Below are 23,846 nucleotides of genomic sequence, written 5' to 3'. Positions count from 1 at the left end.
CAGAAATAGATTAATGCTAGCAAGTGTATTCTGACCATGCATTTTAACATATAATCTCAATTAATCTTGGGTAAAATTCTTGAACATCACAACTCCGGCAATTAATAGTGGAAGTAGACTTGAAAGCATAAATATGTACAAAGGAAACCTAATTTTACTGGCTGATTGAATCTGAACCGTATTGTCTTTGTAGACTTTGAAATACAGACATGCAAATATAAATGCAAACTGTTCTTTTGCATTTGCTTGCAAGTGACCACCTTCAAATTTTTTCTTCTGAGTACAACATTTATGGAGTTTTCTTAGTCCTCTAAGGTATATAGGATTGTAAAACTTTCTATTCTGGATTTTGAAGACCTATTTACTCTAGATATGTTATGTTATTAAGACCTATTTACCGTAATGTTTTTTAGTACATTTTGAATTTTAAAAAATATATCAGAATAAAAGTGTAAACATTGTGTCCCTCAAAGCAAAGACTTGTATGTCAAATTAATTAGTATCTCTGAATGTTTAATAATAATGATTGTATCTAATCCCAGTCAAGAGCTACAAATGAGTCACACACATTTATACAATTTATCTGATGGTAAAACATCATCTTTTACAAGCTGTGTTTAAATAAGGTAAAGGTTTCAGTGGTTATAAACAACCTTTTGCTCCCATGTAAGCCCAAGTGATTGATGAAAGGAATTGCACTGCCTCTTACCTATCTCAGAGGAAAAAAGAGTCAAGATTAGTTTTTAGTTCAGATCATTGATTCAGTTCTTTATGCAACAAGAGAAATGTTTGTGCCAGCCCAAGGGAGAAGGTAGGCACCAACAGCAAGAGAAGGTGACACCATCTGCCTCAGCAGCAGGGTGGATTTATGTGAGGTTTAAGTGACCATGTAAATAGAGCCTTAGAAATGAAACCTGTTTGCCGTTTCCTCAAATAGATTCATGATTTGTTTATACCGAGTTAAGGGACAAGGGAATCCTTAACAGGCTTTCTGCTTTTTGGGTAAGAGGTGGTTCCACCTACTCATGCAGTAGAAGCATTAGCATTTGTAAGAATGTGAATAGGAAATAATAGGAAATCATCTATTAGGATAAATCTAAAGCTAATACACTGATTAAGTCAGAGTTCACAGAAATTTGCAAAGGGGAAGGAAACAGTGTCTCTCTCTGAAGGGAACCTGAGGGAAAGTTTAGATATAAAGGTTGGATGGATCCCCAGATCTTTGTTCTCATCCACAAAGACAGGCAAAGAAAGTAGTCTGTATAAAAACAGACTCCTAGACAGATATATGAGCAAGTGGCATAGGAGCTGAGTGGCACAAAAAGAGAGAAACCTCTAAATTTTTCTAGGCTTTATTTTAGGAAATGCAGGTAATTTTATTTTAAATCATTACCATATTATATATTGTGTAAATACACTTATTAAATGGAGCTACAAAGCTGGGCAATGGCCAATGCTAGAGCATTACATTCTACTGGTGCTGTAATACTTTAAGACTGCGGTAGCTGCTCAGGATCATAGAATATTTTTAAGCTCTTCCAGAGCAAAAGAGCATTAATCTAGGAAGCTATTCTAGGCAGATTGGAAGCTAGTAAAGCTGCTGTGAGAAAGAGAAGTCTTATGATTATTAACATGAGCTAGAGGCTCCCTGCATATAATATGATGGTGGGGAGAATGGGTGAACCCTGAGGATTTCCCATGGAGTCTCTTATGACAGTATTTGAGTTAAATCAGTATGTGGGTGCAGCTGTTTCAAATAACTGAAACAAGCAAGTCCAGCACCACTGCAATAAGTTAATGTTTAGCTTTCATGTGATGTTAAAACCTGTATTACTTGCTCAAGTTACAGAGACTTGCCTTCAAAATAAATTGGATAAAATTATTTCTTATATTTTGAAGGTGCACATTACACTGACTCTCTTGAAGAATTCAGATTCTTCTCTGTAGCTTTTCAGTATTTTCATTTGTCTCATATATTCATTCCTTATATTTTTAAAATTCTTGGATGTTTCAATCTTTGCAAAAATTTTTTGGTTTTTCTGAGTTATGTTAGTATGTAATATGCTCTAAATTGTCATGGAATTGCAGGTGAATGTAAGAGGGTACTATAAAACCACATTTACCTTCTGACATTGTGAGTGACAAACACTGCATTGTACAACTAGCAGTCGATTTCTATCTTATACAAAATCCCTGCATCACTAAAATAACATTTAATGTTGTTATAGCTGGATAGGAAAATTTTAAGAATTATTAGGTAGCAATAAATTAGCAAAACTTCTACTGCTTGGACATTACGATATACCAAAGCTTTGGTGTGGGCCTACAAAAATGGATGATGTGTGAACTGCAGAATGGAAACATGTGAATGGAAAGGCTGTACAGCAGATAATGTATCAATATGACTTATGTTGTAGTGGGGGGCAGATGCAGATGTTTTTCTGCATCTGCCCCCCAGTCTTTAGAATATTCCTTTGGGTTTCCACATCCTGTGAGCACCAAGTCAGTGCATGTTACATGGTTCCTGTTACTGTCATGGCTTATGTGGCCTAGCTTTTCATGGGAGTTGCCTCTACTGAAGCTTAACCAGGAATTTAACAGGTAACTGAAAAAGGCTGAAACAGCCTTATTTTTTAGCATTTAGCAAAGCCTGGGCACAAAGAGTACTTGAAGAAGAACTAAACCTTTCAGTGCTGGAATAAAGCACCTGCTCTCACAGATGATGAAGATCTCATGTACTAAGTGAAAAATATATCCCCTAATGAACATATGCCAGGAGCTGTTTGGATCTAGATGGAATAGGAATGAAACATTTAGATCCTTGCCAGCCATATGGGACACCGACATTTCACAATTACTCCCAGCCTGTCATTCCAAGGCTTGGCATACAGCACTGGATGAAGTAAAGGCTTGAGATTATTCAGCAAAATGTTAAAATGTTTTGCTCTGTGGCCTCCTCTTGCATTGCTGCTCTGTTGCATGTCCACAACCCAGCTAAACTTGAGCAAAGCACTGAACTGCAGAGGGAAGTGATGCACAAAGCACAGCCATCTGGGCCTGCTGAATAGGAAGGGAAGAAAACCCTGGGAGAGTCACTGGCTGTTACTAAAGCCAGGATTGCTTTTGCAGGAATGCCAAATCTTACTAATTAATTTTCAGATTTATACTTCAGGGTGACTCTGGCAGTTATGATTATATTATTCAAAAAACAGTCACAGACTGTTCTTGAATCTTCAAGCACAAATCTCTAAATTCTTTGTAAGCTCCTAACATTTGCTTTCCACGCACACATCTTTCCTTAAGAGTAAGCCCTGCCAAAAAGTTAGCTTATCCTTACAGTAGTATTTTGTGACTTGTTCTTTTCATCAAAACAGCGTTCTTTGATAAGTGCACTGAACACCCAAGTCACAACATGCTATGTTTGTCTCATTTTTATCCCAACACCTTGGCATAATCTTTGTGCCTGAAGTCTCATAGACAAAAACCATTAGGACTGGAGACTCCCAGCTTCTGGCTTTGACACTGCTAAGACACTGCATTAAAAGAAGTCACAATCAAGTCATAAAGGCAAGAAGGCTGGGCAAAACCCAAACCTTGCTTAAGAAAGGATGATTTTACTTGAACTTAATAGTGTTCCCACCAATTTCAATTGGACTGAAGCTTCCCACAATGTATGAAAAGCTGAGAGATCCCCTGGTGAAGAAGAAGTAGGTAACGTTTCTCTACTTTATGGCACTAATGTAGAATTATAGAATAACTGGGGTTAGAGGTTACCTTTTCCCAACCCTCCTGCCATGGGCAGGGACAACTCCCAGTAGACCAGTTTGCTCAAAGCCTTTTCCAACCTGGCCTTCAAGTGGGACACCCACAGCTTCTCTGGGCAACGTATTCAGGCTGCTCTTACCAACCTCGCGGTAAAAAACTTGCTCATCTGTGTTAATATGTGTCCAGGCAAATGCTCCTTCCTTATTCTGGAGGAACTACTCCTTTTTTGGGGTTTTGCGGGGCGTTTTTGTGTGTTAGGGTTTTTTTTAAGGACGGTAAGAAGCCTGCAGCTGGTTTTAATACCCTGCCCAGTAAATGACGGGAGCCTGTTCGCAATCAACGACACGCGTTATTTATTAACTGACTTCTCCGTAATTGTCCCCAGACAGCCCCGAGCAGTTTCTGGCAGACACAAGGGGAGCTCGGGGGTGGCTGTGGGCTCCGGGCGGCCCTGGAGGGGAAAGACACGGGGACAGCCCCGGGGGCTCGGGGCGGGCGGGGCTCGCCTCGCCGCCTCAGCCCCGCCTCGCTCCCTCGCGGCTGCCGCGTTCGCACCTTCGGCGCGGCGTGAGCGGTGGCAGAGGCGGCAGCCGCCCGCCCTGCCCGCTGACAGCCGCCGTCTCTCGGCGGCCCCGGTGCCCGAGGCGGCTCTTCCCCGCCGTGCCGAGCGGAGCGGGCGGCGCGGCTGCGGCGGCAGGCGGGGGAGCGCTGCTCACCGCTCCGCCTCCGACCGCCGCCCGCTGCGGGGATGTGTGATTGCCATGGCGAGGCGGCTCTTCCCGGGGGCCTGGCTGAGGAAGCCCCATTCCGCGCAGGTAGGCCGGCGAGGGGCCGGGGCCGGCGCCCGTCCCTCCCCGCAAAGTTCCCTCCGGAGCGGGCGCCCCCCGCAGGGCTCTCGCCGCTTCCCTCGGCCCGGCCCGGCGCGGCCGCCGCTCCCCTCCCGCCGGCGCCTGGCGGCTGCCGGGGCTCGGCTGCGCCGCGCTGCCGCTCGGCCGGCGGGAGGCGGCGGCGCCGGGCACGGCCGGCCGTGTCGGGGCACGGGAACAGGTGGCGGCGGCCTCGGCGCCGCGGTGCCTCTCGCCGCCCGCCCGCCGGTCGGATCGGGCCTCTCCCGCCGCCTCCGGGCGCAGCGCGCTCCGCGGAGCGGCCGGCGCAGGACCTGTTACGCGGCGGGCGGCCCGCGGCTCCCCGGGCTCACGACACGGCCGGCGGGGCAGCGACACCTGCGGCACTGCCGCGGCCCGCGAGCCCCGAGCTGCGCTCCGCGCCCCTGCTTTACACCTAGTGCCCGTGCTGCGGGATCCATCCTGTCGGCGCACGGACCACAGCCTGCAGGAGCAACTCGTGCCCTTTTTTGCGTGTCTTCTAAAAAATTAATATCGGGCACTTTTCTACCTCTGCTCCATGCATCTCCTTATATGCTCATAGACACACTTCTGTATTTCTATATGCAGGTACATGTTTGCATTACTTCAGTTAGCAGAGTAAGGATGTTTTGGTTGGAAGTGCTGTGGCTGTTGTGTCGTAGGAAGTTCTGCGGTGAAATGTTAGTCGGTCATGATGTTGTCGTAGCTTGATGATTTATCCACGGGGTTTCCCTTTATCAGCTGGGTTGTATTTTAACTAGATTGTAATTAAGGTGAGCATTTGTTGAGTTTGAGGAGCTAAATAATGTTTACTTTTCTTATACATTCTGTTTATGTGTTTGTCATCTGTTGATGTGCTTAATGGTCATTGGATTAAAAAATTTTCAACTTCACATTGGTGCATTTTAAAATCTTGAAAAACATTTGGAAAAGTTCTAGATGAGGAGAAATTTGTTCTCTTTCTGGAAGTACCTTCACTGGGGTGTAATGTTTAAAAAGAAGAATACAGATTTAATTTCACCCTCTTCAGTGGGTAAAATGGTATGTATCTGCAACTCTGGGTCCATATCACTCGGGTTTTAAACCAAAAAAGATTACTCTAGATCTATTTACTGAAGTAGACACTTCTACAGTATTTTAATTCCCATGGTATAAAGCCTTCAATACAAATAAAAATGAATTAATACTCTATATGCTACCTTTCAAATGAGGAGTCTCCAAATTGTTTGCCTCCTTTGCCTTGATGGTCTCTTTCTTATCATCATATGGTGATGTCTGATAATATTCTTCTCTACTCTTCTCAAAATTAAATTTAAGGCCTTCCAAGCAAAATACGTTCTTTTAAAATCTGCTAAGAAACAAGAAGACCACCAAATTATTTATTAGAAAATATAGTTAAGAAGTTAAATGTTTGTTTCTATTGCAGATTATAAAAAAAAAAAATCTGGTTGTGCTTTCTTATACTGAGAGCTGATTTTGCATATTCTATGGATTTGTTTTAGGAGAGCTAATAGTGGCTTTGTGACCTTAAACATATTTTTCTGTGTTAGTGAATGTATGTTGATATTTGATGCATCCATAGAACAGCAGCAACTATCAATATATTGGCTTTTCTTGTCACTGCGTGTTACTGTTAGTACATGACAAATGTAGTCGTGATTTACTGATTGCTGAGCACTTTATTGAGATTTGTCTCCAAAGAAGCCAAAGCTCTCTAAGTAAGGGGTAGACCTAACTCACTGAGGCCTCTGAGCAAGGTAGAAAGACTTGTGCAATGTTTCTGTGCAGCATTTCAAGTAGCACACCAGGGGAGATGTTTGTACAGTGGAAGGTTATCACTGAGTGAATTCCAGCCTTTGCTGGCTGGTGTTCCAGACTTCTTGAACATTATGTTGTGAAAAGAATTGCCAGAACATCAGCTTCTGTCAGTAAGAACTTAATACTTGTTCCAGCTTTTCTGCCCTAATGGGAGCAGGATGTTATGAGCTGGTTGCAACAGATATTCTTTGGCAAATGTTCTCTTGCTCCATGCATGCTTTAACTTTTGTGCAGAATGCAAGACCCATAGGTAATCAGTTGATGATCTTTGACACTAAAAAAGATCCTGCCATGTGTTAGCTCGTGCAAAAGGAGCAGGGCACACACTCTTAGCTATCTTAGCTCAGCCCAAAACTTAGTGTTAGTTCCTCCCTGAGTAAATGTTAAAGTCCTGTCACTACAAAGAATAGTAAGTCTGAAGTACAAAGCTTTGCCATTGCTTAGACTGCAAATCATGTAATAATAGAAAACAAAACAAAAATACCCTCAAACCTGCTAAAGACCACAAAAATAATTTAATTGTATTTATAGGATTTTACAGTTAGGTGATTAACACTGGGATTTTGTTTGACAAGGAGAGTTAGTGTCCCAGATTTAAGGGACATTGTCCTGAAGTTCTTTTCAGATAGCTGTAGTTACCAACTGTATTGTGAGGCTGAGGACTAACCAGCAGGATTCCTTATGACAAAAATCATGTAAAGAGCACTTGCATGTGTGGAAGTTTGGCTTTATAGATTCTGGATCAAGTTTACAGCCTCTTTAAAGGTGCCTCATGGACTTCACTAGTGTACAAGAGACTGTCTTTGAAGGGCCAAAGAATAAGCAAGTTTAAAGCCCCACATAGAAGAAATTTCCTAAATAATCTCTTTGCTCTAAGATTTTAATCCCTTCTGCTCTCTTTAACCTTTAAAGGAGAGATGTCCCATTTTCCATCTTGGTCATTATTCTATTTCAAAAGATACCTCAGCACTGTTTCCTCACTTTGGTTACTCAGGATACAAAATAACTCAAGACACTGGCATAATCATAAGCACGCACTGTCTGCTTTTAAAGATGTTCGTGGCATCCAAAACAGTGTGGGCTAATGCTCTCAGACATCGTGTCAGCCTACCTGAAATGCCTCCTGTGAGAGACAAATCAACCTGAACAGAGAACAAAATAGAATTTCTAACATGATTGGCCTACTTTTTTTCATCTGTCCTTTCCTATTACAAGCATGTAAGACAAATGGAGTGAACAACTCTGATTTGGAGATTACTACACTATGGTTATGTGTAATACTTTCCAGAATTAAGCTCTCTGTACTATTAAACAAAGAAACACTTTCACACTCTTTAACCATAAAAGTGTTTTAAATAAAAAGTACACTCACCAAAAATCTGTCAAGTTATGTTGCATGTTGATTCACTACTCTCCATATGCTTTGGAGTGCATCCAGGCTTGAGTTTTGCCAGAAGTGGTTTTCCAGTTCTATTTCAGGGGATGAATGTCTAATTATTATTCAGTGCATATGACTTAGCAGAATATACAAGTGATGGAAGAAGTTGAATCTGTAACATCAAGCATTGCAAGTGATTCCCTCATTCTTGCATTCCCTGGCTTATGTTTAAGTCTTGATGGAAGAGTAGAGTTGAAAAAAGAAACTGTTTCCTTGTTTTGAACACTTTCTTACTTTCTTCCTTTTTTTTTAATAATTTTGGAACTCTGTCATTCTGTTGCCCCAAAAATGTTCTTATGACAAGTTTCCTGTCAGTTTGTCACAGTTTCAAATGGAGTCCATCTATATGTGTTGTTCTCTAAATGCTGTCTGGAGCTTCCTGCTCAGAAACGTTCCAGTGCTCTGCAGAGCAGTGTGTCCCTGTGTTCAGGGGCCAGAGCAGCTCAGTGAAGCCCCGTGCCCTCATTGGGACAGTGTGCCTGTGCCAGGGGAAGTGAGCTACGTCTGTCAATGCTCACAGACCTGTTCTGGGGAGAACATGAACAATTGGTAGGGGAATGCATGGGAAGAAATCAAAGTATCATGCCTTTTGCTGAACTTGATGGTGAAGTCCTTATAAGAAAAGTAATTCCCTTTGAAGCAGAGTGGAACCTTGGTTGTCTGTAAGCAGAGGGATGCTGTTTTCCATGCTCTGAACCGGCTGGGCAGCTTCTGCAAGTCAAAAGCTGCATGACTCCATTGGCACAGTGCTGAGCTCAAAATAAACCTAGCTTCTCTGGAACTTCCTGCCAAATACATGAGGTAGTCAGATGGCATTTGGGGAGGATTTTCAGTCTCAAGTACATTCTCTTTCAGCCTAAGGAGGAGGACAATATATTCAGTATCCATACTGGGAGAATGGTCAATATTCTGCAGTGGTCCTGAGGCCTGCAGGCTGCTGCTGGTCTCTGAGGTTGTACTAAATGGATACAATAGTACAAAATTTCATTAAACAGCACTTTGGTTTAAAATGTATTATAAAAGTTCATGGAAGGATTCAGCAAGAAACACTGAGGAATGAAGAGGGTTTGTTGTCCCAGAAGCTTTGGTTCCCAAGCAGTTTTTACACATGAAACAACTTTCCCTAAAATTGTCTGTTTTATTTCTGTTGATCTTCCCCAGATTTTACCAGTAGTTTTTTATGCATTATGTTCTGCTACATAACAGAGTTATTAGAAATAGCTTTAAAAAACCCCAAACTTATGAAACTTGTCTCTAAAAAAATCACTGGAATAAAAAGTTAATTGTAGCTTTCTCCTTTTTTAACCAGGTAGTTTTAAGATTGTCAAGTGAGTGTGTGTGAAGGCGTGAAGGAATAGGGATGCACAGCTGATGCATGTGGCACAGCTTTATGGATTGGAATCACCTTTGGGTCTTTTGAAATGGACTTTTCTCAATTTTTTTTGTTTCCAAGAGAAAGGGTATAATGCATGCTGGTTGGTTGTTATATTTTAATAAATACTAATAAATTACTGTGGTCTTTGTGGTTAAATAAAATTGCTTATTTGCATCTGCTGCAGTTCTGTGTATGTGTGTGATGGCAAAACTGATCATGATTACTACCTTTCTTGGAACCTTTTCCAAACATATGGAATAATTTCTCCATGATGTACAGTCAAGTTAGGACCTGTCAATTTGCAAAAGAGATGAGATCACGGGGAGGTATGTTATGGAGGCCTACAAAATCATGTCAGATGGAGACAGAGTGGATAGAGATTGTTCACTCTTCTCTTCCAATAGATGAACTAAGGGGTCTCAGACAAAGTTAATATGAATCAGACTGCAGCAAAATAAAGTCCAGTCCCTGACTGTGGTAGTGAATAGTAGACCTGTGATTTAATTGTTAAGTTTGTTGTGGATGCTTATGTGGATTTTTAAGGGAATCTGGGGAAATTAGTGAAAGATTTGAGATTTACTATCTGGCTTAGAAAGTTCTTCTAGAGAAAACTGGGACTACACTTAGTGTATATAATATATGTTCCCAGTCTTCAATAGCATCTTTTTATAACTATTGCTGAAGATCAGGATACTGATAGAAATGGATCTTGTACTGACCAAATATAGCTGCTCTCATCCACTTCCTTATATCTTGCTGCTAAAGCTGATCCTGATCTTCTAATTAGTTTCTGATCCTGATGTGAATATGAAAATCATCCTGTTAGCACACCAGACTCTGAGGAGGAGGAAAAAAAAAAAAGAAGGAAAAGATCAAAACATCCTTCCTACTTTGTAAGATGCTTAGCTCTCCCTCAGTTCTTAATTTATAATAGTTTTTCCTTCTGCCCCTGTGAAAACTCTATTTGTGAGGCCACAGAAACAACAGGAAAGTTGTGCATACAACTTCCCACAGTTGTGGGAAGGTGAGGCTACTATAGAAGAATTTTATTTGCATAATTAATGGTGTCATTTCAAGGAAGGAGTGGAAGACTTTAGCATATGGAACCTGACCCTTCTGCTCATTGTATCTCTGTCTTGCATATTTACACATTAACACAGATTATTTTTTTTACCAAATTCCTGGTCTGTTGGGTTTGATTTACCATGAGTGGAACATAGGTAACTGGCCTAGAGAAAAATGCACTTAATTGAGCTCTGGGATTTAATGATTTTGATCAAATTGGTTCCTGCAGTCTGGCTTGCCCTGTGAGGGTCTAATACCTTTTCTTCTATTTATTTATATCTCAATTTTCCTTCCACTTACATACATGAAACTGACCTCCCCTGTCAGTTTTGCTCACTGAAGGAAGCAAATGTTCCATATAATGCAGTCTGCTTATTTTATCACTGTGGAAGGCAAATTCCTTAGAGATGTAATAGTAAATGATTTTTAGTAAATGAAATAGTAAATGTCCTGCTGCTCAGTGAATTACAAACAATATTTTCTGTTTGTGTGCTCTAGGTCCGTCTGTCGTACGTGCGGATCAAATATCTCTTCATCTCCTGGCTGGTGGTGTTTGTTGGCAGCTGGATTATGTATGTTCAGTACTCCACCTACACAGAACTCTGCAGAGGCCATGACTGCAGGAAAATAATAGTAAGTGTATTCAGTATAGCTTTCTCAAGTGTTTGACTAATTCAGTCTGTGCCACATGTGATTTAATTAAATTCTCATATTCCATCATGCTGATGTAAGATTATAGCTTCAGTTACAAACAAAACCAGTTGTGTCTCTTAAGAATATTTTAGCATAGGGTTATTAACATTTTTTCTTAGGTTTTTCTTTCAAGACTCAGGTGTTGGAAGAGATACAGTTATTACCTCCTTTCCTAGGCAATTTGTTAAATATTTTTCTCCCTGTTTGTTTCAGTGTGACAAATACAAGACTGGTGTTATTGATGGATCAGCATGTAGTAGTCTTTGTGCTAAAGAAACATTGTATTTTGGAAAATGTTTATCAACAAAGCCCAATAACCAGGTAAGGCTTTACTCATCCAATCTAGTTTTATTATTTCCCACTGAAATGTCATTGTCTAGAACATCAGGTAGACCTTAGTGTCAGCAAGCTGAATCTGTTTAATACAGATTATTTCAAATTCTATTTGCTATGACAGGCAGAGTGTGTGTGTGAGTGTGTGTGTATATATATACCTTTGTATAGGTGTGTGTATATATATATATATATATACACATATATACACACACCTATACAAAGATACACTGTAATACAAATCAAAATACATAATATGCACCTATATACACTAATAGAGATTAGTCCTGCATGTAGAGGGGTATATGATTATTTTATACTACATGAACATATACGATACATCCTAAATCCTGCCACAGTTTGCCAGCCTGTGCACACTTTGTCCATCATACTGCCTTCTCTGCTATCCTGCATCCCCAGTAGAAGCAGCAGCCTCGTTACAGGCTGTGCAAAGGTGGCAGTGATGCCAGGCTGTTGTTAGGGGAGCTGTCTGTGTTCTGACAGTGCAGTGGCTCCTGCAGCAGCGGCTGTCTGTTCAAATTGCCACATCCATTGTCTGCACACAGGATTCAATTCCTGATCTGTGCTGATTCTTAAAGCAATGGTTGGAGGACAGGTGGTCTTCAGATGAACTTCTACAGTGTTTACCTTTCCCCCTCTTTTTCTGCATAGATCTATTTAGGAATCTGGGGAAATCTGCAAAGTGTTATAAAATGCCAGATGGAGGAAGCTGCTCAACTTGATTTTGGTACTGACCCAGAACCAAGGAAGGAAATAGTCCTATTTGATAAACCAACAAGAGGAACCACTGTTGAGAAATTCAAAGAAATGGTATATGGTCTTTTTAAAGTAAGTATATTCTTATTTAGTCTATTTTGACAGAATGGCTTGTTTTCTTGAAGCTGGAGAAAACACCCTGTTGTATAAGCCTTTTTCAAGGGTATGCTAGATAAATAATCAGCACAAAAATAGTTTTTCCCAGAGGTGATTTGAAGTTTGAAGTAACTAATTAACAGGGTTTTTCCCTTATTCTTTAAATGATGGAAGCTGGCATTCATCTTGTATGTCTATAGATTTTGCTAGTATTGGCATAGAGAACATGATGTAAGGCTGATGTCAGTTGTCATGCATTAAAACAGCTTTGTCTCTAACAATGGTGAGCAGCAGGTGTGTTAAGGTAGTTTTAAGGAAAATCTGGAAAAAGTTCATCTGCCTAGCTGAAAATGAAATAGTTCTGATTCCAGCAATGGCTTTTTTTCTCTGCAGTCCTACAATGGAGGTGATTACATCAACTAACAAAACTAAGCATTTCAGTGTAATTATGGGATTTGTACTCAGTTTTGTCTTGGTACCCTTAGCAATTGGACCAAATGTAATTCATAACATTATTCCTCTACATTTCTAAGGTCTAATCAGCTGCAAACTAAACCTGATCTAAATTTTTGAATTCTTCATACTTTTTCTTAGAGAACATTGAAAAAGCTACTTGATACAATTTTTCTAAAGCCTGATCTGATCAATAACAATGATTGAATTTTAATATTTGCATTTTGAAGTGCAAAGAAAGGTAGTTCTCTCAGAAGATTGTATGCTCAGTGTCTATGAAAGCAGAACAAAAAGGAAGCTCTGCAGGCAGCTGATGGCAGGTCCTGTTACATCCATAACCAATGAAAACCACAACATAGCCACTTTTTCCTATTATTCATAGAAGGAGAGTAACAGAGGCAGAGTGACAGATGGATTGGGAGTAGCTAATGAAGTCATACTTAATCTTTTTCATTTGTTGCTTTCAGGCAAAACTGGGTGAACAAGGGAATCTTTCAGAACTGGTTAATCTCATCCTGTCTTTCGCTGATGGAAACAAAGATGGAAGAGTCTCTTTGCCAGAGGCAAAATCTGCATGGGCACTCCTGCAGCTGGAAGAGTTTCTGTTAATGGTCATCTTGCAGGATAAAGAACATACTCCCAAGCTGATGGGTTTTTGTGGGGATCTCTATGTGACCGAAAGAGTTGAATATACCTCTCTCTATGGAATCAGCCTTCCATGGATGATAGAACTTCTCATTCCCTCTGGCTTCAGAAGAAGCATGGACCAGTGGTTCACTCCATCATGGCCAAGAAAGGCAAAAATAGCTATAGGGCTTTTAGAATTTGTGGAAGATATTTTCCACGGACCTTACGGAAACTTTCTTATGTGTGATACAAGTGCCAAAAACTTGGGATATAATGATAAATATGATTTGAAAATGATGGACATGAGAAAAATAGTGCCAGAAATTAATTTGAAGGAAATAATTAAAGATCGTCAGTGCGACTCAGATTTGGACTGCGTTTATGGTACAGACTGTAGAACATTATGTGACCAAAGCAAAATGAGATGTACCACTGAAGTAATTCAGCCAAACTTAGCAAAAGCTTGTCAGCTCCTTAAAGACTATCTGCTTCGTGGTGCTCCTTCTGATATCCATGAAGAACTAGAGAAACAACTGTACTTGTGCATTGCCCTTAAAGTCACAGCAAATCAGATGGAAATGGAGCATTCTTTAATACTCAATAACTTAAAAACTTTACTGTGGAAGAAAATTTCTCATACAAATGATTCGTAGCTTCTTCACCAGCAGAAGAGAATATTGATGCCTGCCACTAGAGGTGGCCCAAGACATTTGATAAAAACAACCTGCACCTTTTTTAAAAGATATTTCTTTACTCAGATTTTATTAATGGTTCTTTCAGTCCTGCCCTTCAGTCAGTAACTCAGGACAGGGCTTGTCTAAGAATGAACACACCACTGAATGACCCAGCAGAGGCCAGAAGGCTGCCTGCTGTTCAGTGCTGTGTTACAGAAACAAGAACTCTGCATGCTTGACTGTTCTGTGCACTTTGTCAGATCTTGAACAGGATGAAAATATTCACTGTGCCATCAGCTGAGACAACATCTTCCATTTCTGTGAAAAACACTGCCCACTTGTGAAATACCTGCAGAGGATTTCTTTCCTAAGTAGTTTTATGAAGAATCACCACTACTGCAAGTAATGTGTCCAAGTCCAAGCTGCTGTTATGAATAAACTGAACTGTGAGATTGAAGTTTACTAATACCGTGGCATAGCAGAATTTGCACATTAAATAATTTTTAATGGTGGAAAATTATAATTTTATTCTAGAATGGATAGGTTGTAATATGAGACAAATCAGATTCTGTTTACACATTGTTACCTCATGTTTACGTCTTGAATGTTTAAGTAGTTCAACATTTTTAATTAAGTCATTGTATGGTGAGCCCTGTGGGAGCCAACAATTTTAGAGTACTATTTCTTAAAGTCATTTATATGGTTTAGCAGCAATACCACTCTCTGTTTCAAAAGTTCAGGGGAAACCTTTAACCCAAATTAAGCTGTAGCAAACAGTGAAAAACAAGGACTTTGTGGACTAAGCTATAGCATGAAAACTGAATTTTTAAAAATACTGAATAGCAGACATGTCCAACCAGTTAAAAAGTTTGCACAGCGCAGGAATCTGCTGTATGACATGAGAAACAATAGTTGTGCATAGTCTTGTCTCTTAATGGTCCCTCCACATTTAGCTACAGACCTGTACTTCAATCTTCTTAACTACTGCAGGAAATATGTAAGCAAGAGCTAGACCTGAATTTTAGGACAGAAGCTGGATTGTTCAGGATTGTGCAATATTGCTCAAATGGGAGCCTATGAGCTATTTTCCAGCTCGTTCCTAGCTGTTACTTAGTGAGCTGCAGTGTGATACTATTCTTTTTTCCTAGTAGCATCTATGAGTCACTGTTAAGGCTCAAGTCATGAGTAAATAAACATCACCTGATCCTGGCACGCCACAAAGCATGACCACTCTACCACCTTAAATCTTCACCCTTGCATTTTTCAGATTTACATCTGTATTCATAATTATGCAGAATTGGATGTCCATAATACACCTGATTATAGGCCAATACTTACCTATTGTATGTTTAATTTTTAAATGCTTTAGGTATAAAGTTGTTCAATCTTTATGATTTTAATGGCCGACATCTGTATACTTCTGAATCCTGGACCCTTAATTCATTTTCAGCAGAGGTAAGAACAAGTTTTAAGTATTTGAAAGGTTAACTGCTGTAGGGATCCTGTCTTAAATGCATTCCTAGAATGATGATACTGAAGTACAGGACCACAATAAAGTAATTTGTCCATACCAGATGTAATAATATGCAGCTTGGGTTAAGATTGTTCTGTGAACATCAGCATTTTAATTTAAGAAATACTGTGCTCATGCTAATTATTGTCTTGAACTTGCTAATGTGCTCCAACTATGAACTAAAAAGTATTCGTAACCAGCAATGCACTAAAAGTGTAAAGTGGTCATGTTCTTGTGGAGAAATCTGACAGTGACTGCTACTTGGGCAGATATTTAAAATACCCAACATCATTGGGTATCTTAACTGGAGAATATGTTTAATAGTGCCGTTTGTTGTACACAATCTTCATTTTTATTACTGTTGCATAAAGTTGAAGCTTTCATTGGGAAAAAAAAATACACTTTTGTTTACAATAAATCACAGGCCTCTTTTTTTTCAACAGCAGTATTTACACCAACTACCAGTACCTTACAGCAAAACATTCCTCCATGTAGCCTGCATTACTGGTGTTTAAACTGTGCAAACAGTTTGTCTGAGTCTAGTGTAAACCTACTGGCACACAGAAGTGCCTGTGAAGCAGGAGGCAAAGGAGCAGGGCAGGACAAAACTGGTGGGGAACACTTCTCTTCCAGGTGGCTCAGCCTGCAGAGGGAAACACAGATTGGGCTCTGGGAGGGAGCCACCCTTTAGGATAAGGAGATGAAAGCTGCTGAGTGGTGAGGTGGATAGACACAGAGTGGGGAGGCAGGAGAAGACTGAGGAATTCCACACTGGCATCAGGGAGGGCAGGCAGTGTGAGGATATAAAAGCCATGGGGTGCGCCTCAGAGGAACCATCTCCAGTTGTTCCTGCACCAGGAATAAACTGCCTTGTGGGACCAGATTTTCTGTGCTCTGCTAAGGGAACCCTAGGGGTAAACTGGAAGGGAACATGGTCTGGTGAGTGTGTGGGGAGTCAAGGGGAAAGGCTCTGGTGTCTCATAATGTTTCCTTAACAAGGCCTCTGTACTTACTCCTGTATATGCAACTTGAAGTGAATTCTCTTATCAACTAAATCACGTGGAGTATTCAGCTCGAGACAGTACCTGATTCAGTAGCAGCCAAGGCTTGGAGGTGGCAAGTGCCTGAAAGCCTAAGGTTACCTTTGGGCAGAGGCTTTAGAACCTCTGTGACTGCTCCTGGCCTTTTCCAAAGCTACATGCAGACTCCCCCCAAACAGGAAGTATGCTGAAAGAATTGTGAAATACAGGTACAGCCTTAAAAAAAAAAAAATCTTTCTCTAGTTAGAAGTAGCAAACTCTTATACTTAGTTCTTGATACTAACCATGCCAAAAATTAATCGAATTTACTTCCTCGTTCTTATAGAAGTAATTCTGATGCAGCAGCCTTGGTCTTTGCAGTCTGTCACCTCTCTTTTCTGTGAAAACTCAATTCACACAGGACTTTGAGAGGGGAGAAAAAGAACTCTTTCAGGTATAAAATACCTAATAAAAAATAAAAAGAATAAAAATATTCTCTGTTTTTATAAACTATATAAATAAGCTGGTCTTACGCAGTTGCTTCCTCAATAAATTTATTGCCTCTTTTTCCAAAGCTTCACAGAAAACTGTGGAAGTTGTCTTAGCTCTCCGTTCTGCGCTCCTGGGCCCTGAGGAAGCTGGCCTTCTTCTGAGCAACGCGGTCTTTCTTCTGGGCAAGAGACATCTTGGGACAGTTCCACCTGGAAGGGAAGCACAGTGAGCAGCAGATCCAAAGCTAAAAAGTAGCAGTGCAACACAACTGTGTGTAGGAGTGCAACGAGAATATAGTTCCACTTCTGTAACAAGCTTTATTTCCTCATAATGATCTCAAGCTGTAGTTAAAAACACCACAAAAAGCATGGCTGGACAGTTCCAATTTCTCTACAGGTAAACTCTGTATTCTCTATGACTGAAGCATAGACATTATCAAGCCCAGTGCAACAGCTGTGTCTTGATTTCTTTTCCCACACACCATTAAAAATCAAAATAGTTTGGTACTGACAAAATAGTCAATGAGCTCTCAGCTGAAGAGAAGCAGCTTTCCCACTGAAAACATTGGGACCTGAAGGTACACACTGTTCCAGCTATTCAAGCCACAAACACTCTTCACTTTGATTTTTTAAATAGTTAAGAGCTCTTGAATTTTATATTCCTGCTGCTAAATTTAACTCTGAAGTTATACAGAACTGCTTGTATCTTAATCTGGTCCAGAACACAGAACTAATGACAGAACTGCAAAACTATAGCACTAGTTTCACTGTAACTAAGGTATGTCCAACAGAGAAGTCACACAGATGTTAGAAAGAATGAGAATTTTACCTCTTTTTCTTGACATCCCTCTTGGGTTTCTTTTCATGGACTGGATTATCCCGTATAGCAGCATGGGCTTTTTTATACATTTCTTCCATCTTGGGAAAAAAAGAAAAAAATTAAATTTACCATAGTGGTCCAGTTGTAGGTTTATCAGAAATCCAGGATCCCTGTGCCTGCATTGTCCCCAGGCATGCAGAAATGCTGCTCTATCCCAAAGGCAACTCTGGCTCCATAATGGCACAAATTTTAAGAATATCTTTGCTGGTGGTTAATTAAGACCACTAGATCTCAGCTGTGAAAAACTTTTTAGATGTGCAAAGAGGAAGTGTCTATATAGTGACCTAAATCCTAGGCTCACTTTGCTTGAATGCAAACTATAACTACTATTTGTTTAGACAGCAGATGAAGTTGGCATTTACATTACTTTCTTTTTATAAGTTGTTCGAAAAAAACTAGCAACTAGGTAAATTTATCAAAACCCCAAAACCCCATGGAAATGAAGGGATAAGAGAATGAAGTTTGCTGTAGCCTAAAAAGGGGTATGAGGGAGCTATGTTTTAAAGCTGCAAGATCACTTACTAGGAAAACCAAGCAAGAATTTTAGAGGCAGCAGGACAAGCTATCTGGAAGGAGTTTAATACTTGGAAAAACTAGAAGAACCACCTCTGCATTCCTACCCATCTTCTAGTATTTGATTAACTAAAGTGTGAAGCAGTACTAAAATAAAGTGTATTACAGTCTAGACCTCCATGAAATGCTACCTTGGGCTCTCTCTATTCGCCTGGAATAGGCGAACTCCCTTCTAGGATCACACAAACAGTACCACAGATGTGACCCACAACCACATGCTCACCCATGGTACAAGCACTACATTGGCAGAAATGACAGACTGTGGGGCAGGATAAGGAAAGAGTAGAGAGTTTGTACAGAAACTTCTTATTTAGTTTTTTGGGAAGAGGGGGAAAGTGGTCCAGCACAGATTTAGGTCAAGTCTGATTTATAGGCAGAATATAAAGTTTCACAGCAGGCAAAAAGGTTCCACTTTCAGAAGTTCTACACTAATATTAGAGCCCTTAGTGAACGAAAAAATATTTTCTTTGCATGGGTAACATACAACGTGAGTCACACAATGCGACATATCAGACGTATTTGCATTACTAGAGAAGTGCCTATCAGCTTCTCTGTTTAAATTCCCGAGCTCCAGCTGGATGAACCTTACCCCATCAGGTGTTACATTGTTCTTTATGTACTGGGAGAACTGTTTCTTGTAGGCATCTTCATCCTCCTCCATCAGGTACCGCATGTAATCGGCCACGTTCTGGCCCATGATGTGCTTGCGGTGCACCTCAGCATTGAACTCTTTGCTCTCCGAGTCGTAGCCAGGGAAACGTTTGGTGCTGTCAAACAGCAGGGACAGTCACATTAAGGCTCAATGCAGAGGCTAAGATGCACACTGAATGACTCATACATCAGATTCTCCTACAGATAACTGAGGGATAGGACCCTCTTATAAAAACTGGATGTTTTAAATTAATCTCAGCTGCCATCAGTCCCGTCTTGAAACACTGCAGTACATCAGACACACGCTGAGGACCAACTACAGCGTGTTCAGTCACTGCAAGTATCATCACATAGCAGCCAACTCAAAACAACTGGACAATCAGCCAAGAATAGGACAGCATGGGAGAGGGTAGGAAAACACACAAAAGATCTCAATAGTTTCTTACTCCACTGCTGCTACCAGAAAGCAGCACTCAGCTGTAATACCATTGTTAGGTAACAGACAAAATATCCACGTGGAAATTCTAAATGAAGGTGGACTGCTCAGACTTACTGCTGTACTGACAACTATAGCAAGTACCAGTGGGTTTGTACCTGGTAAGTAATTTTTTCGCAATGAAATTAACACCTACACACAACTTGGTGAAGACTCACACCAAGCAAACACCCTTTTGAAGATCTGATAAGGGCATTCTCTTGACTTTTGGTAAAAGCAACAAGATAGTTCTTTAGTTACTACAAGTTTTGTAACATCTCGACAATTGTAAGATTCACAGCAGCACTATCAGAATTGCATTTGTAGATTAAAAGCCAACCAACAAAAAACCTTCAAACCCAGAATGTAATTACATAACTATTACTATGTCAGTACAAAATTATTCCAGCATAAATTGATTAGTGTAAGTAGACTGTCACATACATAAGCATCTCAGGCTAACCCCAAAGAAATTCTTTGTAACACACATTACCTATGAGGGATAGACAGCCCCCCATCCACTGCACCCTTCAGAGCACCGAAGACTTTGTTTCCAGTGGTAGTTCTGGCAAGACCTGCATCCAGGTAGCATGTAAAAGCACCAGGCTTGCCATCCACACTTTCCACATTGTATTCATCGCCAGTGACTTCAACTTGGCCTTCATAGATCTTATCAAGGCCAAATTTATTCAGAAGCTGTGAGGAAAGAAAGCACACTTTTGAAATTACCTCCATTTATTGATATTAATTTAGAATTACCATTACTTTAAAATGTGAATTTGCAGTAGAATCATGTCTTCAACAAATTTCTTTACAAAAAGTATGTACCCACTAATAATAACAAAGATTCTTAACCACCACTGTAAGTGTGTCTGTTAAGTTCCAACCTTCTGTTCCTACAGGTACACCACTGAACATGTTCATGAACCCCTGTGGAAAAGGATGGCCGCTGTTTACATATTTTTGAACTCTACAAGGTGCATTTCTTACATTTTTATCCTCCCTCCCTTTCTCCACCAAACTTAAGGGCTGAGGCATAAAAGCGGGCTGCTGGAGCTGAGCCTGCATGCTGTCAGACCTCTCTCCCTGTGACTCGACAGCCACAAGCCACATCAAATCCGTGATGGTAAAGAGCGCAAGTTCTGATTTTGAGAGCCCCCAGGACTCGGTGGGCTGCCACAGCCCTGAGGGAAGGGTGTCCCCGTTCCCCGAGGAGCAGCAGCCCCAGGCGTGCCCGTACGTACCCTGCGTGCCAGGAGCAGGCCGGTGCAGTAGGCAGCAGCGTAGTTGGTCAGCCCCACCTTGACGCCGTACTTGGGCAGCTCGTGGGCGTAGGCAGCGCACACGATCATGTCCCCCTCGATCCTGGCATAGGCAATCTGCAACACACAAACGTTGGGGCTCCCTGTTCCTCTTCTGACACCTACTCAAGCCACGCTGGGTCCGAGTGTGCAAAAACTGCCAAGCTCTGCATGCAAGCTCAAGGAGTGTTGCTGCTTTGGTTTGTTGGGGGGGTGTTTGTTCTGCCCCTCCTGTCTCCCCACATTGTTTGTTTGTTTTTGCAAAAGGAGTCATCAACTCCTCAAGTAGACACAAAGAAATGAAACCTGAATTAGGCCAGCTAAAATGTTTGTCAGAAACAACTGGTTATTACCCTTCCACATAAATCAGGCCAGAAGCTGCCTATAATAGTAACCTTTCAAAGAATCACTATGAATGGGGAGGAGTTCTGTCCCATTTTCTGATACATCTCAAAAAATACAAGCAGCACGTCAACACTGTTAGTAACTTTATGGAATGATTTGATTTATCATGGTCTAAGACCATCATTATCCCAGGGTCTCCTGTGGGACAGCAGGACTATCAGACAGGTTTCTGCTGTTTCTTTCAGGTATAGAATCTCCTTTTGACTCTCACACCTTCTCTCTACATCCAAATGTCATCCCATTTCTGCAGGATTCTGACATACTGGAAAAGGACTTTCAGTTAGATGTAAGCCCCTGCAACCACTGATCTTCATTTTGAGTTTCAAAGATAAAATAACCTCATTAATGACTGAACTGTTCTCATCAGATAACTACTCTATGAAAAACCAAGTTAAACTTAGCTGCTTCCTTTTTGCACTCAACAACAACTATTTATTATAAACCAGGCATTCCTAAGTTTTAAACTTAAAAATTAGTTAAAACAGTCTAAAAATTAAATAAAAGTGAGCCACAGTGAGGAACTGCATATGATGCTACACACAACCACAGCCTAATGAGCATGAAAAAGTGCCTGTTCTTGTTTACAAGCCTCCTTCAATCTCACAGGAAAACCATCATAAAGCCTCAGAGCTTCATGTGAGCCACACAACACAGAAATAGAACTCTCAAAAGAGAACCCTTAGACATAACACAAGTCAATGCAGGTTAACAGGTCACACTGTGAACTCGGTTGTCTTCAGCCAAGCATAAAAGGCCTCTTTTTGAAGCCCTTTAAATATAGCAAAAAACCCCCTCAGAGACATCTTCCCTCTCCCCAAAATGTTCTACTTAGCCCAGAATCATTAAAGCAGTACAATCTTACACACAAATTACCTCACAGCAAAAGTTCTAACGCATGCAGAACTTCTTTTCTACAATGCACACGGTTTATTACTGAAGTTGTGATAACACTGAAGATTGTCCTCCTCTAAGGAGCTGTTTTACAATGCAAACACCGCGCAGATCCGGCCTAAGAAACCCCAGGTGCTCCAAGCCTCCCTCTCTGTGCTGACCTCACCTGCAAGGTTGGCAGGTAAGCACAAACACGGCGGGCCTTACCTGGCAGATGATGTCTCTGTTGGTAACACGCACAATCATCCTGTATTTAGGAGTGTTGTACTTGTTTTTATCTTGAATAACCAAACGTTTCCGAGCATAGTAGTCAGTTTTTCCCTCTGAAAAATAACAGTTGCAGTGTGCAAAATGCATGCATAAACCAGGAATATTCACCAAGGACATTTAATTGTGTGTTACAGGCAATTTAATAATACCTCTCCTTCTCCTGAATTTCACTTGGTATCTCTTGAAGTACGCCTTATTCTTGACAACTTTCACAAACCCCTTGGATAAGAAACATAAACTATGTGTTATTAACATATAACCCTGTAAGCCAACACTATTCCAACTAAACGTGCCATGAAAAAAGGCCCGTCCGCACGTACAGGAGCAATGACCGCGCTCATTTCCTGTCACTCCAGCACAGCCGCGATTTCTCTGGCCCGTTCCGCCACGGAGCCGCTTCCCCCGCCGCCCCCCGCCCTCAGCCGCTCCGACACCCGCACGCCGGGGCCCGGCGCGGCTGCTGCAGGGCACCGGGGGCTGCATCAGCCCCGGCCCGGCGGCTCGGCCCGACCCAGCCGCCGGTGGGACCCCGCGGCCCATGGGGACAGCGCAGCCGGTAACGGAGCCGAGCCGGGCCCCGCTGGAGCCCCTCAAACCGCCGCGGCGCAGCCCCTTCAGAATGGCAGCCATTGCCACGCCGGCGCCGGGCGGCCGCCCCGAGCCCGCGACAATCGGGCTCCATCCGTGCGGACAGCGCGGCGCGGCGGCCGCGGAACGACGGACGCGATGCCGCCGACCCCCCCCATGCCGGTACCGACCATCGTGCCAGGCACTGTCCGGTCCCGGAGGCCGGCGCCCGCTCCGCACAACGATTGCGCTCAGCAGCAAACGGGAAAAGGCCGCGCGCGCCGCGCAGCCGCAGCTCCTGCCCTGCCCGGCAGGGCGGGGCCGCGCTCGGCCTGTGCTGCCCCCTGCCGGCCCGGCGGACCGAGCGCGGGCGGTGCGAGCAGCGCCACCGCATCAGCCAGAGATGCAGCACGGAGAAGGGGTCTTAAACGGAAAACAATCCATGGATTTGATCCTTTAAAAAGTCACCATTTATGTATATGTTATAGGATTTTAATTCCTGTCATTTTCTAGGGAAAATTCTCACAACCGATCAAGCAGCAAGTAATTAATAACATCAAACCAAACAAAATCTCAATTCAATACTCTCCCTACAATAAATTATAGCTGCTTGGGATTATTGATATTTGATGCATTAAAGCAAGAATGCAGATTTGCACACATATATACACTGGATCAAACAGGTCAAATGGCATTAGGTTTCTCGACATTGGCAGGCAATAGTGAATCTTCATTCCTGATGCATTTGTCTGGTTATGCTCATTCATTTCACTAAAAATACAAACAATCCACTTAGCTAGTTACACATAAGCCAGTATTTAAAAAAAATA

General features: G+C 41.7%; 2 protein-coding genes and 1 non-coding gene across 4 annotated transcripts; 1 reads left to right on the top strand and 2 right to left on the bottom strand.

The window, feature by feature from the left end:
• The first annotated feature begins 4,171 nt into the window (after positions 1-4,171).
• Positions 4,172-19,225, top strand: DIPK1A (divergent protein kinase domain 1A). 2 transcript variants are annotated; one of them, XM_005482079.4, is made up of 5 exons: positions 4,172-4,580; positions 10,826-10,960; positions 11,234-11,341; positions 12,026-12,202; positions 13,147-19,225. In XM_005482079.4, the coding sequence occupies exons 1-5, from the start codon at positions 4,527-4,529 to the stop codon at positions 13,957-13,959; spliced, it is 1,287 nt and encodes a 428-aa protein (XP_005482136.1). In that variant the 5' UTR covers positions 4,172-4,526; the 3' UTR covers positions 13,960-19,225. The 2 variants fall into 2 exon arrangements, with proteins under 2 accessions (XP_005482136.1, XP_026646368.1); XM_026790567.2 differs by lacking the exon at positions 4,172-4,580 and adding an exon at positions 4,587-5,219.
• On the bottom strand, positions 17,050-23,365 carry RPL5 (ribosomal protein L5). Its single transcript, XM_074546103.1, has 8 exons — positions 23,208-23,365; positions 22,599-22,668; positions 22,387-22,502; positions 20,827-20,961; positions 20,076-20,278; positions 19,046-19,223; positions 17,833-17,921; positions 17,050-17,213 (listed from the first exon to the last, which is right to left on the bottom strand). The coding sequence occupies exons 1-8, from the start codon at positions 23,208-23,210 to the stop codon at positions 17,114-17,116; spliced, it is 894 nt and encodes a 297-aa protein (XP_074402204.1). The 5' UTR covers positions 23,211-23,365; the 3' UTR covers positions 17,050-17,113.
• Positions 19,366-19,462, bottom strand: LOC113458643 (small nucleolar RNA SNORD21). Its single transcript, XR_003379068.2, has one exon. It is a non-coding gene; the product is annotated as a small nucleolar RNA SNORD21 (small nucleolar RNA).
• Positions 23,366-23,846: the final 481 nt, after the last annotated feature.

Source organism: Zonotrichia albicollis, chromosome 8 (assembly GCF_047830755.1).
Source record: "Zonotrichia albicollis isolate bZonAlb1 chromosome 8, bZonAlb1.hap1, whole genome shotgun sequence".
Classification (NCBI taxonomy): Eukaryota; Metazoa; Chordata; class Aves; order Passeriformes; family Passerellidae; genus Zonotrichia; species Zonotrichia albicollis.
The sequence above is the reverse complement of the archived record's forward strand: the minus strand, read 5'-3'. Positions and strand labels throughout refer to the sequence as shown.